General features: G+C 38.5%; 1 protein-coding gene across 10 annotated transcripts in view; it reads right to left on the bottom strand.

The window, feature by feature from the left end:
- LOC126297387 (homeotic protein female sterile-like) overlaps positions 1–20,072 on the bottom strand; it is a 242,152-nt gene that overhangs the window by 163,112 nt on the left and 58,968 nt on the right. For all 10 annotated transcript variants that reach the window (XM_049988124.1, XM_049988127.1, XM_049988120.1 and 7 more), the window contains one exon: positions 18,977–19,171. In XM_049988124.1, the coding sequence (XP_049844081.1) occupies positions 18,977–19,171 (195 nt within the window). The remainder of the gene's footprint in view (positions 1–18,976; positions 19,172–20,072) is intronic.

The following is a 20,072-nucleotide window of genomic DNA, read 5'->3' on the forward strand; positions in this document are numbered from 1 at the left end:
TCAGAAGACAGCAGTGCTTACACCATTTGGATTATTCGAGTTTTTATTTATGCCTTTTGGCATTAAGAATGCACCACAGACTTGGCAGCGTTTTATCAACGGGGTGATAAAGGAATTAACATTTTGCTTTGCTTATCTTGATGACATCTTGGTTTTCTCTCCGGATAGTCAAACACATGAGCAGCATCTGTGTCGACTTCGCAAGCGTCTATTTGACTACGGAGTCATTTTAAACGAAAATAAATGCGTCATGTGCAAGAACTAAGTCACTTTCCTTGGCCATACTATGTCATCAGAAGGAATATTGTCTCTGACAGAGAAGATCGCAGTGATACAGGCCCTTCTGAAGCCAACAAACCACCAAGAGATACGACGATACATGGGAGTAATAAATTTTTATAGACGTCACCTGCCTGCAATGACTACGGTGCAAGCACCACTCACTGATGCTCTCAAGGGACGCGACGCCAAAGGTAAATGAATAATTAAGTGGACACAAGAAATGGACAAAGCATTTAATGATCTTCAAGCAAGCTCCAGCAAAGCAGTGTTGCTTGCTCACCCAGTTCACAGCTAGCTATTGTTGTAAACTTGAGCCAGTCAGCAATAGGGGCAGTGCTGCACCAACATGTAGAAGGGCAATGGCAACCACTACAGTTTTTCTCTAAAAAGTTACAGACTCCACAACAGAGGTGGACAGCGTATGACAGAATTGTTCGCGTTCTACGAAGCAATTAGATACTTCCGCCCAAAAATAGAGGCTAGAGCAGTGACTGTGTTTACAGACCACAAATCCATAACATCAGCTTTTAAAAACATCAGTGATAAGTGCTCACCACGACAGTTCCGTTATATTGAGTTCATAAGTCAGTTCACGACAGATATACGCCATTTAAGAGGTGCAGAAAATTTAGTAGCTAACTATTTTTCATGTATTTGCGGGATTTCAGGAATTATAGACTATGATAAACTTGCAGTGGAACAGACCAAGGACGCAGAGCTAAGACAGCTGTTAAACGACCTGTCTACAGGTCTGAAGTTCAAGCAAATTCTGGTGCCTAACTCCAAGCGGAAGCTGTGATGCAACTTTTCTCAAGGCAGACCAAGACCATTCATTTCAGAAATATTGCGCAAGACAGCATTCGACAGAGTCCACACACTATCGCACCCAGGAGCCAACGCTACAATCAAGCTGCTGACAGACCGCTGTGTGTGGCCTTCTATGAAAAGAGACTCGCGCCTTTGGGTACGTTCCTGCATTCCTTGTCAACAAAGTAAAGTAGGACGACATGTGCGTGCTGATATTGGAGATTTCCAAGGTACCTCTGCTAGATTCGCACACGTTCACATGGACCTGGTTGGACCTCTCCCCCAGTCAGAGGGTTACAGATATTTGTTTACGGCCATAGATAGGTGCACAAGATGGGCAGAAGCAACTCCACTAGCCAATATTTCAGCCGAAACTACTGCGAAGACGTTATTGTGTACGTGGGTTGCCCGTTGTGGATGCCCCCCTTCATGTCACAACTGACCAAAGATGTCAGTTTGAATCAACGTTGTTCCTCGAGCTATCCAAAATGTGGAGTTTCCAACGCCACCACATGACTATCACCCTGCCAGTAATGGTATGGTCGAATGATGGCACAGAACACTTAAAGCAGCATTGATGTGTCATCAAGAGAGATGGACGGCAGCATTACCATTAGTGTTTTTAGGCCTGCGGACAGCTCATGAACCCAATATTGGTGCATCAGTTGCCGAGATGATTTATGGCAAGCCACTACGGATTCCTGCAGATTATTTAGTACCAACCTCACTACCTGGATCAGAGGACCTCACACACTGGGTGCAGCAGCTAAAACGTCACTCCACAAATATACGTTGACCGCCACCTTCTCACCATGGCAACCGTAAGGTGTTTGTACACAAAGACTTATACAATTGCTCTCACATAATGCTGTGAACACTCAGTCAAATCGCCTTTGCAACCATCATATATGGGCCATTTCAGGTGCTGAGTAGAAATAAGCATACCATGGACATAATGTACAATGGTGTTCCGACAAAGGTATCGATTGAACGTGTCAAGCCAGCATGGGTTTTACCCTCTCCGACCTCTGACACCACGCCTGTGAATCAACACATGATGGACGCAGAGCATACCGAAACACCGCTCAGTACATCGTCCGAGACAAGTGAACCACCACCAGCACAACAACAAACATCACTGCCCCCGAGACACCCGACATGCACACCAGAGCTGGACGTCAAATAAAATTCAAGTATCAAGATATCCCTGGAGCTCCGCACTTTAAGGGGGACGGGGGGGCTGTGTGGCAGTGATATTTTTTCATGTCTGGTGTAAAGTGATATCAAAAGTGATATCAAAAGTGATATCAAAAGTGATATCAAAAGTGATATCAAAAGTGATATCAAAAGTGATATCAAAAGTGATATCAAAAGTGATATCAAAAGTGATATCAAAAGTGATATCAAAAGTGATATCAAAAGTGATATCAAAAGTGATATCAAAAGTGATATCAAAAGTGATATCAAAAGTGATATCAAAAGTGATATCAAAAGTGATATCAAAAGTGCGCGAGAGTTTTTTTGGTCATGCGTTTTTTTTATCTTTGCCGTGAGACTACAGAGTCTCCTAGTTTTAGTTTCTTCTCATTATGAGTATTTCTGAATAAATATTTTTTTGTTAATTCATTATACCGGACAGCTATGCAATTAGTTGTTGTAGGCAAGTCGCTTACAGTCTAATCTGTTCACAACCAGCTTTTCCCAGAATCCCGTCAGCCACACTCATTATGTGACCATGTCAAACAGATTCACAGAAGAGGGGAAAAAAAATCAAGAGTTACATTTTATAAACCGAACTTCACAAAACAACTGCAGAAGCATAAACGAAAACCGTATTTCACTAATATTTTACTTTTTAATAACATGCTATGAGAGAAGAACACAGCAAGGAAGGAAAAATGTTAAGAGACTTCAGCATCCCATCAAAAACCTATCGTCTTTGATAAATACCCACTAACACAAAAAAGAAAAATATGCACCACAAAGGAATTATCTGAATGGGGTGGAAATTGGTAGATGTGATGTACATGTACAGACAAACAGATGATTACAATTTCAGAAAAAATTGGATGGTTCATTCAAGAGAAAAAGCTTCATAAATTGACCAAGTCAGTAACATGTTGTTCCACCTCTGACCCTTAAGCGAACAGTTATTTGGCTTGGCACTGATTGATAAAAGTATTGGATGTTGAGCCAAATTCTGTTCAACTGGCACATTATATCATCAAAATCCCAGGCTGGCTGGTGGGGCCTTCCCATAATGCTCCAATGTTCTTAACTGGGGCGGCATCTGGTGAACTTTCTGGCCAAGGTAGGATATGGCAAGCATGATGACAAACAGTAGAAACTCTTGCCATGTGTGTGTGTGTGGGGGGGGGGGATTTTGTTGTTCAAATGTAAGTACAGGAAGGCTTGCAATGACGGCCAACAAAATAGGGCACAGACTATCTTTGACCCACTGTAAGCATGCTACGAATGAAACCCACAGGTCTCCGTATATGGAAAGGAATGGCAACCCAGACAAGCATTCCTGGCTGTTGGGCCATATGACGGTTATCAGGTCGGCATCCCACCACTGTCTATATCATCTCCAGACATGTTTTCAGCCTGGAATCTCATTGACTGGAGTGGCACTGTTTTCATTGATAAGCTCAACTTCAAACCAAGCCCCGATTTCCAGCGAAGAAATGCTTGGAGAGACCAAGACCAAGACCAAGACCAAGACCAGGACCAAGGACCAAGGACCAAGACAGTGGTGGCATACCAATCTGACTGTCACTCGCCATACGGCCGAACAATCATGAGTGGTGATCTGGGGTACCATTTCTTTTTGTAGCAGGACTCTTTTGGTTGTCATCTGTGGTACCCTTACAGTACAATGACATTTTGTTGCCCCTCATAGCAAGTTATCCTGGGTTTTAATTTCAGGCACATATCACCTACCTGCACAGCAAGAGTTTCTACTGCTTGTCTTCATGCTTACCAAACTCTACTTCAGCCAGGAAGGTCACCGGATGTATCCCTAATTAAGAATATTTGGAGCATTCTGGACAAGGACCTACAGACAGCCCAGTATTTTGACGATCTAACCACCTGGACAGAATATGGCATAATATCCCTCATGGGGGTATTCAACATCTCTATCAATATATGACAAGGCAAATATAACTTGTTGCAACACATTATTGACATGCTCAATTTGTGAACCTCTTATTTCGGTTTCTTTTGAATAATTCCTTCTTGGTGCGCCTCTCTCTCTCTCTCTCTCTCTCTCTCTCTCTCTCTCTCTCTCTCTCTCTCTCTCTCTCTCTCGTTGGGGAGGGGTTCAGTAATCTATAAGCATTCACAACCTTCAGGTTGGTTTGAACAACACAGTGCTCAAACTTCCTGGCACATAATTGCGTGCTAGACCAGGACTCTCAACCTGTGACATCTGCCTTTTCCAGGATAGTTCTCAATCAACTGAGCTGTCTAGCCACGATTCCCCACCTCCTTTCCAGGACTGCTAGTGCCACAGGGTATACAGCAGAACTTCTGTGATGGTGGGTTACAAGTCATGCGTTGCTAGCTCAGTCAGTACAGTACTTGCCCATGAAAGGAGAAAGTCCCAGGTTCAGACCCAGTCTTGACAAAATTTTGATAAATAAGAAAGTTTCAAATTAGTGCACACTCCAAAGTGCATGGTCCTGATGGAGATGGTATGCCCTCCCCTTCCTCTGACCTTTGAGCAGACTTGGGCAGCTAGAGGGATCTACTATTTAATTTACATTCTGAACCACAACGCAACTTGCCATTTTTCACAAGACATAGTCCATATCAATTCATGCACGCTAGGAAAAAATCTTACCTTCATACTCTCTTATGTTATTGAATTTAGTGAATGTCAAAATAAAGGAATAAGTAAGGAACACATGTTTTTTTGTTTTCTAAAAAAAAATTGTTTCGTGATACACCCCTCCAAAGATGACATTGTGCATACCATTTTGATGATGCAAATTTGGTAAAAAAATTAAAATGCTGCCTCTGTGGAACAGTTCTGTCAAAGTTAGTTTACTAGAGTGTCCTGAACTTTTTTTTATATAATTTATGGATTTTTTTCTTCAAAATGCCAACCCATAAAATTTTAATTTTTTCTGTTTATTAGTACCATACTGTTCTACATTCCCTGCAAAGGAGAGCTTTCACTTTTACATTGAACAGATTTTATAAACAACTAAAATTTTTGCCATTCATAAAACCTGTTTTACTACCAAATTATCACATAACAGGCTCATAAAAATGAAAACCTAGCCTTATTTAATATAATTTTAGTTTTGAAAGATGAGTAAGAGACTCATTTTCCAAGCATTTTAAATGGTTCCAAAATGTATGAGCAGTCCACAGACTTAAGCGTTTCAATTTATACAACTTCCATGCACTCTTTTGTACTGAAATTAGCCAGTCAATGAACTAAAAACGTGTTCCACTGCTTCAGTATCTTCCTTTGATATAGAGTGATGCCATCCTGTTGAACCAATATGAACTGGTGTACTTACAATTTTCAAAACATTGTTAACAGGAAGCAAAACATTGTGAACAGGAAGTGAGCACTGATGGCGTTGTTGATGTCCTTCAGCTGGAAACCTATAGAACTTATAGTTGGTCCATGTGGTGGAACGCACGCACACACGCATAATCGCAGCTGTATTTGGTCTGGAAAGATTATGTTTTGTAGCATGATGCTTCAGCAGGCCTTGTACACCATCACAAGGCCCCTTCTTGTGACAAGTAACACTGTATACCTAGTCAGCTGGCACAAGTGACTTAATTCAAGCAGCTCGTAACGATTTTTAAAATGACTTAGAACGCCAGCGGAAATACTGATGATCTTCTCTGCTCCTGTTTGTAGTTGAAGAATCTTGCACATTGCTAGCAGAGCATGTGCTTCATCATGTTCTGTGTCATCACTTATAAGTGCAACACTTATAGTCTTGAAAATATGTCACTCCTATAACAATTGAAACCTGGTCATTACTCCAATGATACCCTTGTACTTCTTGTGGGAGAATTACAGACCAGTTCTCTGCAAAAGCACACTGAAGCACTGAACATAGTTCTTCAGCCTTACACACCCTTTCACTTCCGCAATGTGGTGGTGTTGGAATTTCTTCAGATGCTGATGTGTTACTGCTTTCACTGACTATTTACAAAGTTCATCAATTAAACTGTCAAAGGCAAGTTTTCTTAATTAGTTTATTTTCCTCCCATGTCGCACATATAATCTCTGCAGAGTTATCTGCTACGACTTCCAGGCCAAGTGTCTGTAAAGACAGTCCTCCCATCCCACGGCAGTCACAACATTCTTAGAACAAACAAGTCTCTTGCTTTACGTCGCAGACTACTAATTAATTCACACTCGCAGCCAAGGCGTCATATGTCACAAGCACCAATTAGTTCTTCAAAGTTACCACACAAAGTTCAAAATTCGCGCAGTAACGCATAAACAGACATCTCTAAGTGGATGTGAAACTAACCCCTTAAGTCTTAGTGCATAAATTTTTGATCTTCCAACATGTGAAGTTGTATAGTTTCTGTAATAAATTGCAGAAGTTCCTTTAATACTAAAAGTCATGTACCTCCTTACTTTCACAACTTTTTGACGCTGGTGAGAACAGTCCCATGTATCTCCCAGATAAAATGACTGCACTATTTGAACTTTAGCTGCTTCTACAGGATGACCATAATAGGGATCTGGTCTTATAAGACTCCTTTTACAGGCCTCACATTTCTTGATTTGTCTAACATGTACTTTGATATTGATGGAACATGGTTCAAAATTGTTTTCTTTGAAAATGTCTCTGGAATAATAGTTAAAACTTGCATCTTTTCACTGCAAGATGCACAATATTGAACAGCTGAATTGATATTTGTGAAAAATTCCTGACAAGAGGTGTAAGAGTGCTTTGGTTAATTCTCTTCTGAAGATAGAATTCCTATTTTGAAGAGTGTGGTCAGTTTTACAGTAGTAAATTCGTCCATAGCTTTAGTAATTTCTCTGTGCTTTCTTGATGCATAGAGCTTATGACTACTTCTCTGACCAAGATTTCTTAACAAGACTAACACCTACCTCTGTAGGTGACTGATTCAGGGTATTTAATTCTTCCTCTATTGATGCAAAATCAGCATCATCTGCACCATGGAAGGCTTCATCTTGTTCAGATACTATCATTGTTGTTATTCTGTCAAAACTTTTAGAACTCAAAAAGTCATCACTGGAAACATCTTCACTTTACACAAAGTTTTCAAATGAAAACACTTGTTCTCCACCTGAAAAAGTCTTTTTTTTCTTATATAGCATATAGTCAGCACACTTCACTCTTCTGTGGCCCAGTCAGAATACATTTGAAACAGTCCTTTTCACAAAAAACATTGCACCTGTGTCAACCGGCAAATTCCTCACAAAGACACAAAGCTAACTAGATGGTCTCAGATTTCTTAGAATACTCTTCAGTAAGCAAATTAGCAAATGCACAAACCTGCAATGAACAACGATGACAAGACAAGAAACTACAATGATGTGTATGACATATCTGCAGCAATGAAAGTGGACATAAATAACTGCAGCAATGAAAGTGGAAATAAATAACTGCAACAAAGAAATTGGTGAGAAATAACTGCAACAAAAACAATACAAATAAACATGTAACAAAGAAATTAGTAAGAAAAATCATCAGTGAAGACGAGTACTAATCAACAGAAAAACCATCTAATTTTTCTGGATTGGCATTTTTGAAAAAAAAAAAAAAAATCTGTGAATTAAAAAAAAAGACAGTAAAAGAACTTTGACATGTTATGTCCAAACAGAGGACAGCATTTTACTCATAAAGCAATTATCTTTCAGATAAAAGAAACTAACAAAATATCTAGAACTGTTACAGAGATACAGCATTTTAAAAATTTTTCCTAAATTCGCATCTTCAAAATGGTGTTTGTTGTGTCTTCTTTTGAGGCCTGTATCTCAGCACAGGAATTTTTTTGGAGAAAAAAAATGTGTTTCTTACTCACTCCTGAATTTTAACATATGCTAAATTCAATAACATAAAAGACTATGAAGGTAATCCCTCTGCCTGAAGCGATACGGATTATGCCACAACATATCATGGTCTTTGGTGAAAGCACTGATAAGACACAAAAATCTTTGTTTATATTCTGAAACTAGCCACCTGACCCATACAATAGAATAACACTATGTAAAATCTAAGAATCCACTAGGCAAGAGTAAAAATGTACAGTTATTTGAAAAGGAATCAGATGAGTCTTAATTTGGGTAGGACATAAAATAAATCTGGTAATGATGAGCTGTAATTTAATACACCCACACCAACTACTCTTAATATCTTATTTAATGTGGCATAGTCCACAGTTGAGGAAACTAAAGCAAAATACATATGTAAACATCATCCCAAATTGAAGTTTCATCAGATGTATTGGATGAACTGTGTTGCTGAGCACTGCAAATTAATACGTAACACCATTTACAATTTTACACACACAATTATCACAACAGAGCCACAAAAAGCCAACTTTTGTCAAATTTCAAGCAACTACAAATATAACCTGTTGGGTAATTTCATATCATTTCCTTTAGCACAGTGTATATAAATCTGTTCCACCATGTCAGTTGCTTGACCTCGTAAAGTCTTTTCCATATCAAAATATAAAGAACATTCATACATTCGCAGAAAGCACTGTCAAAGCACATGCTTTAATTTACCCTGAACACAAACTTCAATATATAAAACAAGAATCAAATTTTAATTACATTTACATCTCAGCTGATTAAATGTGAACAAATTACCGTTTTAAAATCCACATCAACTTTCAGCACTTGGTATGCAACGGCAATCCAGATATGGGAACCACTTGCAGCTACTATCCCCCCCCCCTCCCCCCATTTTGTTCCTGGAACTCTATAAATTAAGTAACTGGTGTTATTCAAGCAGTAGCCACTGCTTTACATGCACCACTCCTTATCATTCACTTCCTTAGATTTATTTAGAAGTAATACACTGCTGAATATCTCCGCTCCCACAATCACCCATTCCAACTTCAGTAACTGAAGCTTGGAGAATGAACAAAGGCGAGACAAGGCCATGGTTTGCCATGTGATCCATAATCGATCGTGTCAGTGATTTTCTTGTCTTTCTTTCATGTGGATTATGCTGCATTCTTAACGCTTATTGCTCAGTACTGAGTGATTATTTTGCTTTCAGTGTTCTGGAACGATAGGAAACATTCACACTAAGCTCTGTATGAACAAGCGATAGGAATAATTGTTCTGTGTGTATCAGCACTTCAACATCCTGTTCCCACCAAGATGATATGACATTTGACACAATGATACAGTGCACAAGCAACCTGCATTGGTGCATCATGCAAAATGTAGACCTTTATTGCAATGGTCACATCGCCTAACTGTGAACTGTGCCTAAAGGCAGGCTTCTCCCAGACCAATCAGAACAACGTGTATGTCACAAGGAGATGACAGAAGCTTGTGCACTGATTTAAGAATTATACAAAGAATTTCAGGTCACGATAACTTGTCTAATGAACCCTGCGTTTCAGTTGTTTACAAGTCACGTGGCAAGCAACAAAACAGTAAAAAAAATAATTTGATGATCTACACAATCTCATGAAAAAACATTCTGTGACACAGTGTTCAACAAGATTACTGACAGCAAACACTCAACAGCAAAAAAATTAGTTTTATGTGAGGAAAAAGGAAATGAATAATGTCGAGAATACTGATAGGCATGGGTTACAGGTATCAGAACACAGACTGGAGAATACTACTGATGGAACACAGTAACTTCACAGTTGCAAGGACTGTTATTCGCAAGAATAGCAAAAATTTACATTTGCATGAAATGTGATTAACCATGTTAGTTCTTTTTCAAAAAACAAATTTATGCAATATATGATATTTTGTAACAAATCATATCCAACGAACTATTTGGCCAGAGATAATATGAAATAGCTTTATTTTATACAAAAAAAAACGACTTTTGGTTTTTGTACATCTGGTAGATCCCTATTTGGAAATAAGAATCTGCATCAGAAGTGTTTGCAAAATAAAGAATGCACCTAATGTACAAACACAATGACTTATCAGTGTGACCGTACAGCCCGTTTTACACGAGTGACGTCCTAGTCGAAACCAACAACTCTTGAGTGCGCGTCTCATGCCTGCGTGTAAAATAGCCACCAATGACGTTGCCAGTGGGGTTATTGATGTCAATGACTGTGCCAAATGCAGTTTTAAAATCTTGAGTACACTGTAGACAGTGCACACAAGGAAATAGGGGACTGGGGCAACGCCTGCTAACATCTGATGTTAAACCTATTCTTGCCGAACTCATTTCTATTATAGCAACAGATTTTGAGCTTCTGTGTCTTCTTAATCTGTATTTTGTTGTTTGTTTTGGTGGCAAATTGCAAAAGTTTGCACGAGGGCACAGAGTTTTTTCTACTAGCATTCGCCCACAAGAGAAACTAAATATCTGAAATCAAAAAGGTATTCATTTACATTTTACAATGACTCAAAGAAAAAGCCCATGTAATGCACAAATAAGAACATAGATAAACTTTTTTCAAATGAAAATTATTTCAACATGGAAAGTCAGAGCTATTTAAGAGAAAAATAACTTTCTATGTCATTTGGTATTTTAAAAGCAAACACGACAGAAAGGGTCAAGTAAAAACTCCCTATTTACTAACTATAGTTTGATATGTTTCCAAGAATATATTCTGAGAAGCAAATAAATGTAGATTTTTAAAAAATGTTTGGATGAAAATTTTCTTGTCTTCCAGTTCTTTGGATACTGCAGAATTTATCATACGACAAACGTTCACTGTGAATTTTACTTTTGTCACTATAAAATATTTTCTTTGCTTGTTCCTACATTACGTTCCTATACCACAAAGTTTACATAAAAGTTTGGTCCTCATAAGCTCATTTTCACTGTTCAGGAGCCAAACTGCACAGCAAACAGCTCTCTCAACACATGCAATTTTGGTACCATCAAGTAAGCAAAAAAGACCACAGAGGGTGGGTGGGTGGTTGGTTATTGTTTAGATACACACCATGTATGGCAATGCAGGACTCAGCTGAAGGACCTAGCATCTTAGAACAAAGGAACACGTTTGTCTGCCACCTCTGGTAGATATTATGGAGGCACCCAATGCAGCTGCTTTAGGTGTTGGGTGTGTGAGCTGCCTCGTTTACAAGAAAATTCTCAACTTCAGCAAGCAACTATCTGCTTGGCTGGTTGCCCTGCAAGAGGTTGGGAGGACTTGTTCCTCTCCAATAGAGTTCTCTTTTTTTATGCTCCCGGCAGATGCCACATTGCGTCCACACTGCCGTGATCGGAAAACCAAACCCATCAACATATTTCCACACATCGAGAATCTTTCTGTACATCATGAATAATTAGTTTCCATTCTATTTGTTGGTGCCATTGGTAGCATTTTGAAGTATGGGTAACATGGCTATCGATGCCCATGAAAAGGCTTTGCAGATTTTGTAATTATCAGATTGAATCAAAAAGAAATATAATGTCAAAGATCACTTCAAATGAGAGGCATCCTGTCACCAGCCATTTTTTTTTTTTAAAAAAAAAGCTGCTGCTTCTCAAGACAATTATTTGTTAAAAGCCAAGAGACGAAAGAAGGAAAGGAAGACTATAAAAAAGAAACTGCTGAAGTTTTTGCAACAGTACATGTTCCACTCAAGAAGCTCTTTTGATACAGAAAAATCATTTATGTCCTTTAATTATTATTTTATATCAAATCATTGCACCTCCTCCAAAATCAATTTAACCTTTAGGTGTGGCAACCTTTTAAATTTATACAAGGCGATTCCATGATGACAAACTTTCAGGGATGATGGAAAGGGGTAAATGTATCAATATAAGGTAAGGACCTTGGTCCGGAAATGACAGACTAAAGCAATAAGCAAAAACTGTTGCAATCTCCGACAGTGCAATCCATGTACCAGTGTTGTCGCTAAGATTGTAGGATAGGCAACTTTCAGAGGTAGTAGTATGGACCAACACATGAAAAAATTGCACAGTAAATATGGGCTCTAAACTGTGTACCTTTGAACTATGGACACATTTTCACTAGAAGAGACGGGTTTTACAGTAGCATAGATGAAAGGGCGCTGACAGACCTAATTTATGCATTTAAGAGCCCGTATTTAACTATTTTTTCCCCTTCTTCTTGTTTTGGTCCACATCTGGAGTTACCTACCCCACAGTCTTACCAACAACAGCACTGGTACACATATTCCACTGTCAGAAGTAAGAGAACTTTTCACTCATTTCTGGATCAGGGTCTCTGACCTCAAGTTGACAGTACCCCTAAAAGTTGATATCATCACAGAATCGTCCAATATGTCATATCTTTTACACCAATGTCAATTTTGATAATAACAGATGCTACAGTTTCAGATCCCCAGTTACTGAGAAATAAAGCAGGATGTGTAGCTGCAACATACACTAAGTAAAACCACACAAGAGATGTCAGCCGGACAATCAGCAATAGGTACCAGTAATTTCAAAGTTACATTTGGCAAAGAGAATCTACTATTTGTGCTTCATATCGTATCTGATCAGCAGGAACTATTTGCCACAGTAAGCTGATCCCCCCCCCCCCTTCAGGCACCAAAGGCTAAGAATCACTAAGATTACACTTTGAAATGCCACACACTGTCTTTAATCCTTTTAGTGCCAGACATTTTCTCAAAAGATTATGTTAAAAGCGCCATGCGATTTTAAAGAAAATGCAGACCTCTGCCATACTTGCAATAAAATCTAAACTAATGCATAAAGGAGTGTATTTTTTTTTAATTTTTAGGGAATGCTGCTAGCTACAGTTATATGTGCAATACACATTGTCAAAGAATATATTTTCAGAGAAAAAAGTTATTTTCATGATGGGGTTTATCGAAAAAAATTAAAACTTTGTTTTCAATGTATCCTGAGACCCATCAAATGATGATACACTCAGAAATTTCAGGTATATAAGGAATCTCTGTAGTTTCCTAACAAAAACATAAAGGAATACAAAATTTTTTACTACACTAAGGAAAAAAACAAAAAATAACATTACAAAAAAAAAATTGTTTTGCTCTGAACGTGTTCCCAGTTCTTCAGTCATAAATCACTGAAAAATGTGAGTTTGCAGTTATGAAAACTACTTGCACACATGCTGACCAACACATGAAGGAAAACACACTGTTCGTGAGCGCCGCTTCTTATGCTTCGTAGAACAAACACTGCAGTAGCGTTCCTTTCTCCCCGGAAGCGTCTCTACACCATATACTGTTGGAGCAGGTACATTTATATCTATTGCACTTTGGTTGCAGTCCTTGTCTGAAACCACTGCTGAGAGTGTTTGTAAATGACTATGCTGTTAAACTTCAGCCGTGTCAATGGTTTGTCATTGGGGTTTAGGCTTCCCTTATACAAAACGCACACATTCAGCAACATCCTAGCAATTATGCTGAACATTACCTTCTTCCACATCTTGATAGTCCTCCTCTCATCTAAATAGCGGTATGCCATCATATCAGATGAGTGAATGCCACCCATATACTTATTATATTCAAAAATCACATCTGGTTTCTTGACCGACTGTCTATTGCAAATTGTCTTTTCTGATGATGTAGCAGAGGATGATGTACTCACAAGGAGGACTGGGGTTCTCGGTGATTTCCCCTGTCTGAAGCCACAGAGAAGTATAAAAGATTTCCTGAAAAACTTTAGCTGACCTACAGCATAATTCGATATAAGACCATGTGGCAGGAATTTTCTGTTTCTTCTAATTGTTCCCGTTAGATAAGTGTCGACTGAATACAGGTTTTCTGCCAGAGGAATAGACGTAAGAAAGTTATCACAAAACATATGGTAACATTTTTGCATGTAGCTCCCAAGAGCTAGTAGTTTCGTGACGACTACATATCTCAGGCCATTCTCTTATTTCGTTTTTGTCATCATCACTTTTTGTACCACGGTATGCATAAAACCCTAGGCAGTAATTTACTACTGAATCACATAGCATCCAAAATTTGACTCCGCACCTGTGATGATGATTAATGGGGAGGTACTGGATTAGCTGCGAGTGTGCCTTTGTCCCAACGAGACTTTTATCAACACTCAGTTGCTGGTGTGGATTGTAGTAGTGACGGAAAACATTGTTGGCAATATCCACCAACACTTGAAATTTAGCTGTTGGATGATACAATGGGTGACCAGGAGGGTGAAGTTTCGTATTGTCTACAAAATGTAAGAACCACAGCCATAACCGAAACCTGTTGCGTGAAACCATTTGCGAAAACCATGGTGTCAACAGGTTCGCATCAGTTGACCAATAACTAAAAATGGTCGTCTTTTTTTTTTTTATCAGTCCCATATTCAAAATCACTGCTATAAAAGCCCTCATTTCTACTACAGTTATTGGTTGCCATGTTTGATTCTCGAATTTGGCAATAAATGTGTTGACTGAATCACCTGCCAAGCGTATCTGTTAGTCTCAGTCACCATTATCTTAAGAAGCTGTGTCGAAAACAACAAATCGAAAAAAAATCTACTGGTGCGGCGTTTGCCGGTGTATGTCTAGGACCTGGTAGTTCTGCATACACAAAGCTTGGCGGGGACGGATTATCTGATGCCTCATCCCTTATTTCAACAAAAGTATTTCCACTGCAATTCCGTTGTGTATGATCGTCGTCGTCGTTTGCTGATGCACAATCGTTACTTGAAGAAGAAAACGACGAGTTCTCTTCTCCACCAGACATCTCACAATCCAATTCACTTTCTGCAAATCCTGCAAATTCATCTTCACTTTCACTACTTATCATATTATTGCCTAAATCACTCATATCTAACTGCAACTTCTTACTTGATGACACCATGCTGCCGCGCAATATTAGGAAAATAAAACACCAGAGAAGTTTATTTTACTTGAAAAATCGCACTGACAATCGAAAAGAAGATTGATATGCTGTGCCTTTGACCTTCCTTCTGCGTCTTGGCTAGGAAATACTAACAACTTTGCCTTCAAGCACAGAAAAAATGAACGAGAAGGGCATCACGATCAGATCGTTACTGGCATTTTTCACCAAAAATCTGGATCACGATCAGATCGTATTTGGCACTAAAAGGGTTAAACATTGTTTTAAAAACAGACATTGCTGTATTTTACAGTGTGTTGAGGAACTGCCTTGGACAATGTGAGCATCCAATGCAAGTGAACAATGTCCCAATCACAATAACCAAAAGAGACATTATATGGCTGTCTGTTTATGGAATACCCTATTTTGTCACAGATCAGAATAGAATTGCTGAGCCTGTCAATGCCAACATGCTTGTATACCGAAATTATGAGATAAATGAAATTGTCAAGCAGTACTGACACTATTGTTAAAGCACCAAAATACCACTGTCGTCATAATTCAATCAGTCTCTGAAGTTTGAGGTGAAATAATATATATTCAAGATGTGTATGGTACATGGAGAACGAAAAAATTTCCCAGGTTTCCTGGTTGAAAACATCCAGGTGAAAATACACCTTTTCCCAGGGTAAAGTACTTTTTTCCATGTTAAGTGACAATATACTTTCCAGAGCCATAAAACTTATCAATCCTTTGAATGGTAAAGATTTTGTACACCAAAGTAGAACTTTATGGCATTTTAGGCACCATAAAGCAACATGTTTGCATGGATACATGTATACTGCATATTTTATATTACAAAAGTATAAACACGAATTCCACCAAATACAGCACAATAGCTTTTGAAGCACTGAACTCCAAGACTGCGCTGCATTATGTGCTTTTGTCAGTCAATCACAGCTCATAACGTAACCTTATCAAGGCATGACAGCATACATTCAGAGCGCGACACGTGGCGGTCAGCCCACAGCAAAATCACCATTAAGTAGCACGAACACATAACTTGGAAAAGTAAATGGTTTAAACTAATATATGTACAGTATAGCTACAAGGAAAGCTAACTTCTCACATATAACACTGGTATTTTTTAACATGCGTCACCCTTTAAAATATATACAAATTTGCAACTAAAATTTTAAATAATGGCAGAAATTGCTGGACTTCTGGGGCCAAAATTTTTCTAGTTGATTGGTCCTCAAAAGCGTTAAACTTTGAAAGTAATGCTTCTCAAACTGCCATTCACAATATTTTCATGGAACCTGTAAGAAACATTAACAGTTATGACTTCATGCTCATCGAAAGCAGTTTGTTGTTACAAAGTGTTGTGTAGTCTTCGTCCTAAAGGCTTTGACACATTTTTGCTGCCGGCAATCTTTCATGTGTGCACAGTGTTTTGTTGTAAATGGCACATTTTCTTTGCAGTTGAAATTTCATTCTGGTGTTATTATTTCATGTTCTATTGCTGCTGTATTATTCTGCAGTAGTGGGCTAAAGTAAACTTCTTTGTTAGAGTATCAGTTATTACCAGTCAAAGCTACAAAAGTTTAATTGAAGACTAAAAGAATGAAAAATTCCCAAAATTCTAGAAAGTTCCTGAGTTTTTTTCCAGATTTCCCGGGCCATATATACACACCCTGAAATTGCTGATAAGAACAATACGTTTTAGAACTGAAGATGCTGAGATACTTGTACCAGAGGCAACAGACAGCATTCTAACATCCATCCGCATGGGCAACTTTAACCGACACAACAAAACTAACGATATTTCATAATCCCCCCCTTCCTATGCACAACATATTATGCTGCTCGCCCACCTTCATTTAAGCACAGTGTTCAAATCAATGGTGTGCATATTACAACAGGAGGGACACAATATTGAGACAAGAGGAATTGAACAGTAAGATATGTGATACTATGAACAATTCAAGAAATTATAACTTTATGAGAATTGCTCAGCTTATGTCACAAAGAACTTGACATTTGGGCTAACAAAGAATCTCTGAGAAGGGTAAGGCATGGTGTGATCAGAGAACAGACTGAATGAGGATATCATTCTGGGGATATTCTGAGAAAATGGACGAGATGAATTTCCTTAATTCCTGTGAAATGGCCTCGGATTTTGAAACACTACAATGGCTTTGGCTGTAAGGCACCAGTTTAGTACAGAGATCTCTGGTTTCACTATCAATAACAGTTTTCAGTACCTTTGTTCCAAAATATATGACAAAGAAAGAAAATAAATTATTTAATATGCAGAAAGCACATAATAAGTAATCAATTAAATAGAAATTTACAATTTTTTTAATGACTGATAGTCATCATGGAAGTACTGGTAAGAAATTGTTTGAGCAGCACAAACATTGTATGAATGACATCTTTTCACAGTTGTGTTTAAGTTTCAATACGAATGCCTACCAGAGTGAATAGTTTTAGTGTGAGGTAGCTGGAATCTGAAAGTACACCACTACTCAGTCAGTCTGTCTGTCTGTCTGTTCTCTGATCATTTTCCACTCCCTTGACCCACATCTTCCTCATGTGAAAAAAATTATTCTGTCAATGAAATTGTTTTCAGAAGGTGCCAGAGAAAGAAGTTATATATGAATAAAAAGACAGTTTCAAAAAGGGCAAGCTATATTAGAGCTTTAGGATGTACCCACTGGGTTACTTAGATGATATGTGGATTCACATATTCTGTGAGAAAATGCTGTTTGGTTGATTGATAGTGTCCAAGGAGCATTGTTACAAGTGTTGGTCTACGTTTGTTATTCTACGCACGGCATTGGTGTATAGATGTACAGTCTGTGAAAGAGCTCCACTTGTAAACATACTGAAATGTTCACTATTACTACCTCCCTTTCTTGTTTCTCGAGTGTCAATACAATAGGTCTTTCATGGGGAGAAGGTCTTCAGTTTCCTTTGCAGGTAATATATTCTTATTAATTCCGTAACAATACTAACACATTCTTGTAATAGAGTGCTGCAACTCTTTAAGACAATCATTTTGTACACACAAATTTTTCTTCTGTAACTAGGCAACACAGTGCACAACAAAAAGGCCACTGTTTTACAAGTACCTTTTTAAATCTGCACCAACAGTTAGTGTTTAACACTGCTTGGGCAGCAAATCTATGAGAGACTCTACACTGCACGTATGCTGTGGCTGGGCTGATCTAGCATGACAAGGAACATTTACTTTGCATAGAACTTCAAGCAAAGTTAAGCTGATTTTGCAATCAAAATGCTGCATCTTGTCAAGACATTGCAATTATTTTAATGTCACTAAGGATGAAAAAAATGTGAAGATGCCAGTTACTGGAGTCTCTTAAGCACTGCAACACCAAAGGCTGCATTCAATTGTGCAGACTTAATATATAGCATATGGCTAAATTCTGTATTAGGGCATTTATCTGATACTACTCAGCAATATTCATAAATATATCTCCATTCTCCTCCACATATTCAATTATTATGTTTGTAATATTTCTAAGTAGACATGTCAAACTTCAGACCTCGTGTAATTTTATTTCTTAACAAACTTCACACAATGCAGAAGCAGGAAATGTTTTATAAACTACAAAATGTTTACTATATAATCTTAGGCCTTTTGGACACCATACAAAAGATGCAGTTTGGTATTTACTGCAGAAATACTGACCAAATCAGTAGAAGGCACTGAAGGCCAATTAATGAAACTGTGCAACACCTCCTTCCTGGCACTGATGCTTCAAATATTGTTCAGATCACAAAGCTAAGCAGAATTGCTCACAGGAAGCCACAAGCACAAAGCTTTGCCTTCACAATACTGTTTTCTTTACTTTTTTTGCCAAATATGAGATGTGAAATACTTATTTTCATAGTGATCAGATTTCTAATTAAATTCACTTAATTACTTACTTTTGTAAGGAAGAGCTTTTCAAGGGTCTGGGCCATGACCACAACATCTTCACCAGGTTTGTTATAGACATAACAATTTGTAAACATAGTATTGAAATCTTGAATACATTCTCTTCCACTCCAATAATAGTTATGCTCAAGACGCTTCTTTATTGTCCCCAAGTCCATTGGCTGCTTTATTATTTTATGATAGTCCTGGAAAGTGAAATAAAAAAAATTCAATAAATAAAAAATCATACTAAAAGTTATTTCTCCAGTAGTATACCCAAGTTCAGTTTCTCACGGTGGTGGTGGTGGTGGTGGTGGTGGTGGTGGTAGTAGTAGTAGTAGTAGTAGTAGGGTAAATGATAAAGATATATTGGATTAAATACTATGAAGGAATTTCTGATAAAATAATGAGCGAAAAAAAATATCACATCAATAAAAACCTGGAAATCCAACCAAAACCAAATGTTCAAACAATTTACGTTACAAACACCTTAGTAGTTTGGGAAAACTTGTGCACGTTGGGGGTACGAATTGTCATCCATGAAGACGAATGCCTTGCCAATATGCTGCCGATATGGTTGCACTATTGGTCGGAGGATGGCATTAGCGTATCATACAGCCCTTACAGTGCCTTTCATGACGATCAGTGGTGTACATCACCCCTACATGATGCCACCCCCAAACAACAGGGAGCCTCTAGCTTGCTGCACTTGCTGGACAGTGTGTCTAAGGTGTTCAGCCTGACCAGGTTGCCTCCAAACACGTTTCCGACAATTGTCTGGTTCAAGGTATATGCGACACTCATCAGTGTAGAGAACGTGATGCCAATCCTGAGTGGTCCATTCGGCATGCTGTTGGGCCCATCTGTACAGCAATGCATGTTGTCATAGTTGCAAAGACGGACCTCACCACTGACGTCAGGTGTGAAGTTGTGCATCATGCAGCCTATTTTGCACAGTCCGAGTCTCAACACTATGGCCTGTGGCTGCACGAAAAGCATTATTCAACATAGTGGCATTGCTGTCAGGGTTTTCCGAGCCATAATTCTTAGGTAGTGGCCATCCACTGAAGTGGTAGCCCTTGGGAGGCCTGAGCGAGGCATGTCATC

This window comes from Schistocerca gregaria, chromosome X (assembly GCF_023897955.1).
Source record: "Schistocerca gregaria isolate iqSchGreg1 chromosome X, iqSchGreg1.2, whole genome shotgun sequence".
Classification (NCBI taxonomy): Eukaryota; Metazoa; Arthropoda; class Insecta; order Orthoptera; family Acrididae; genus Schistocerca; species Schistocerca gregaria.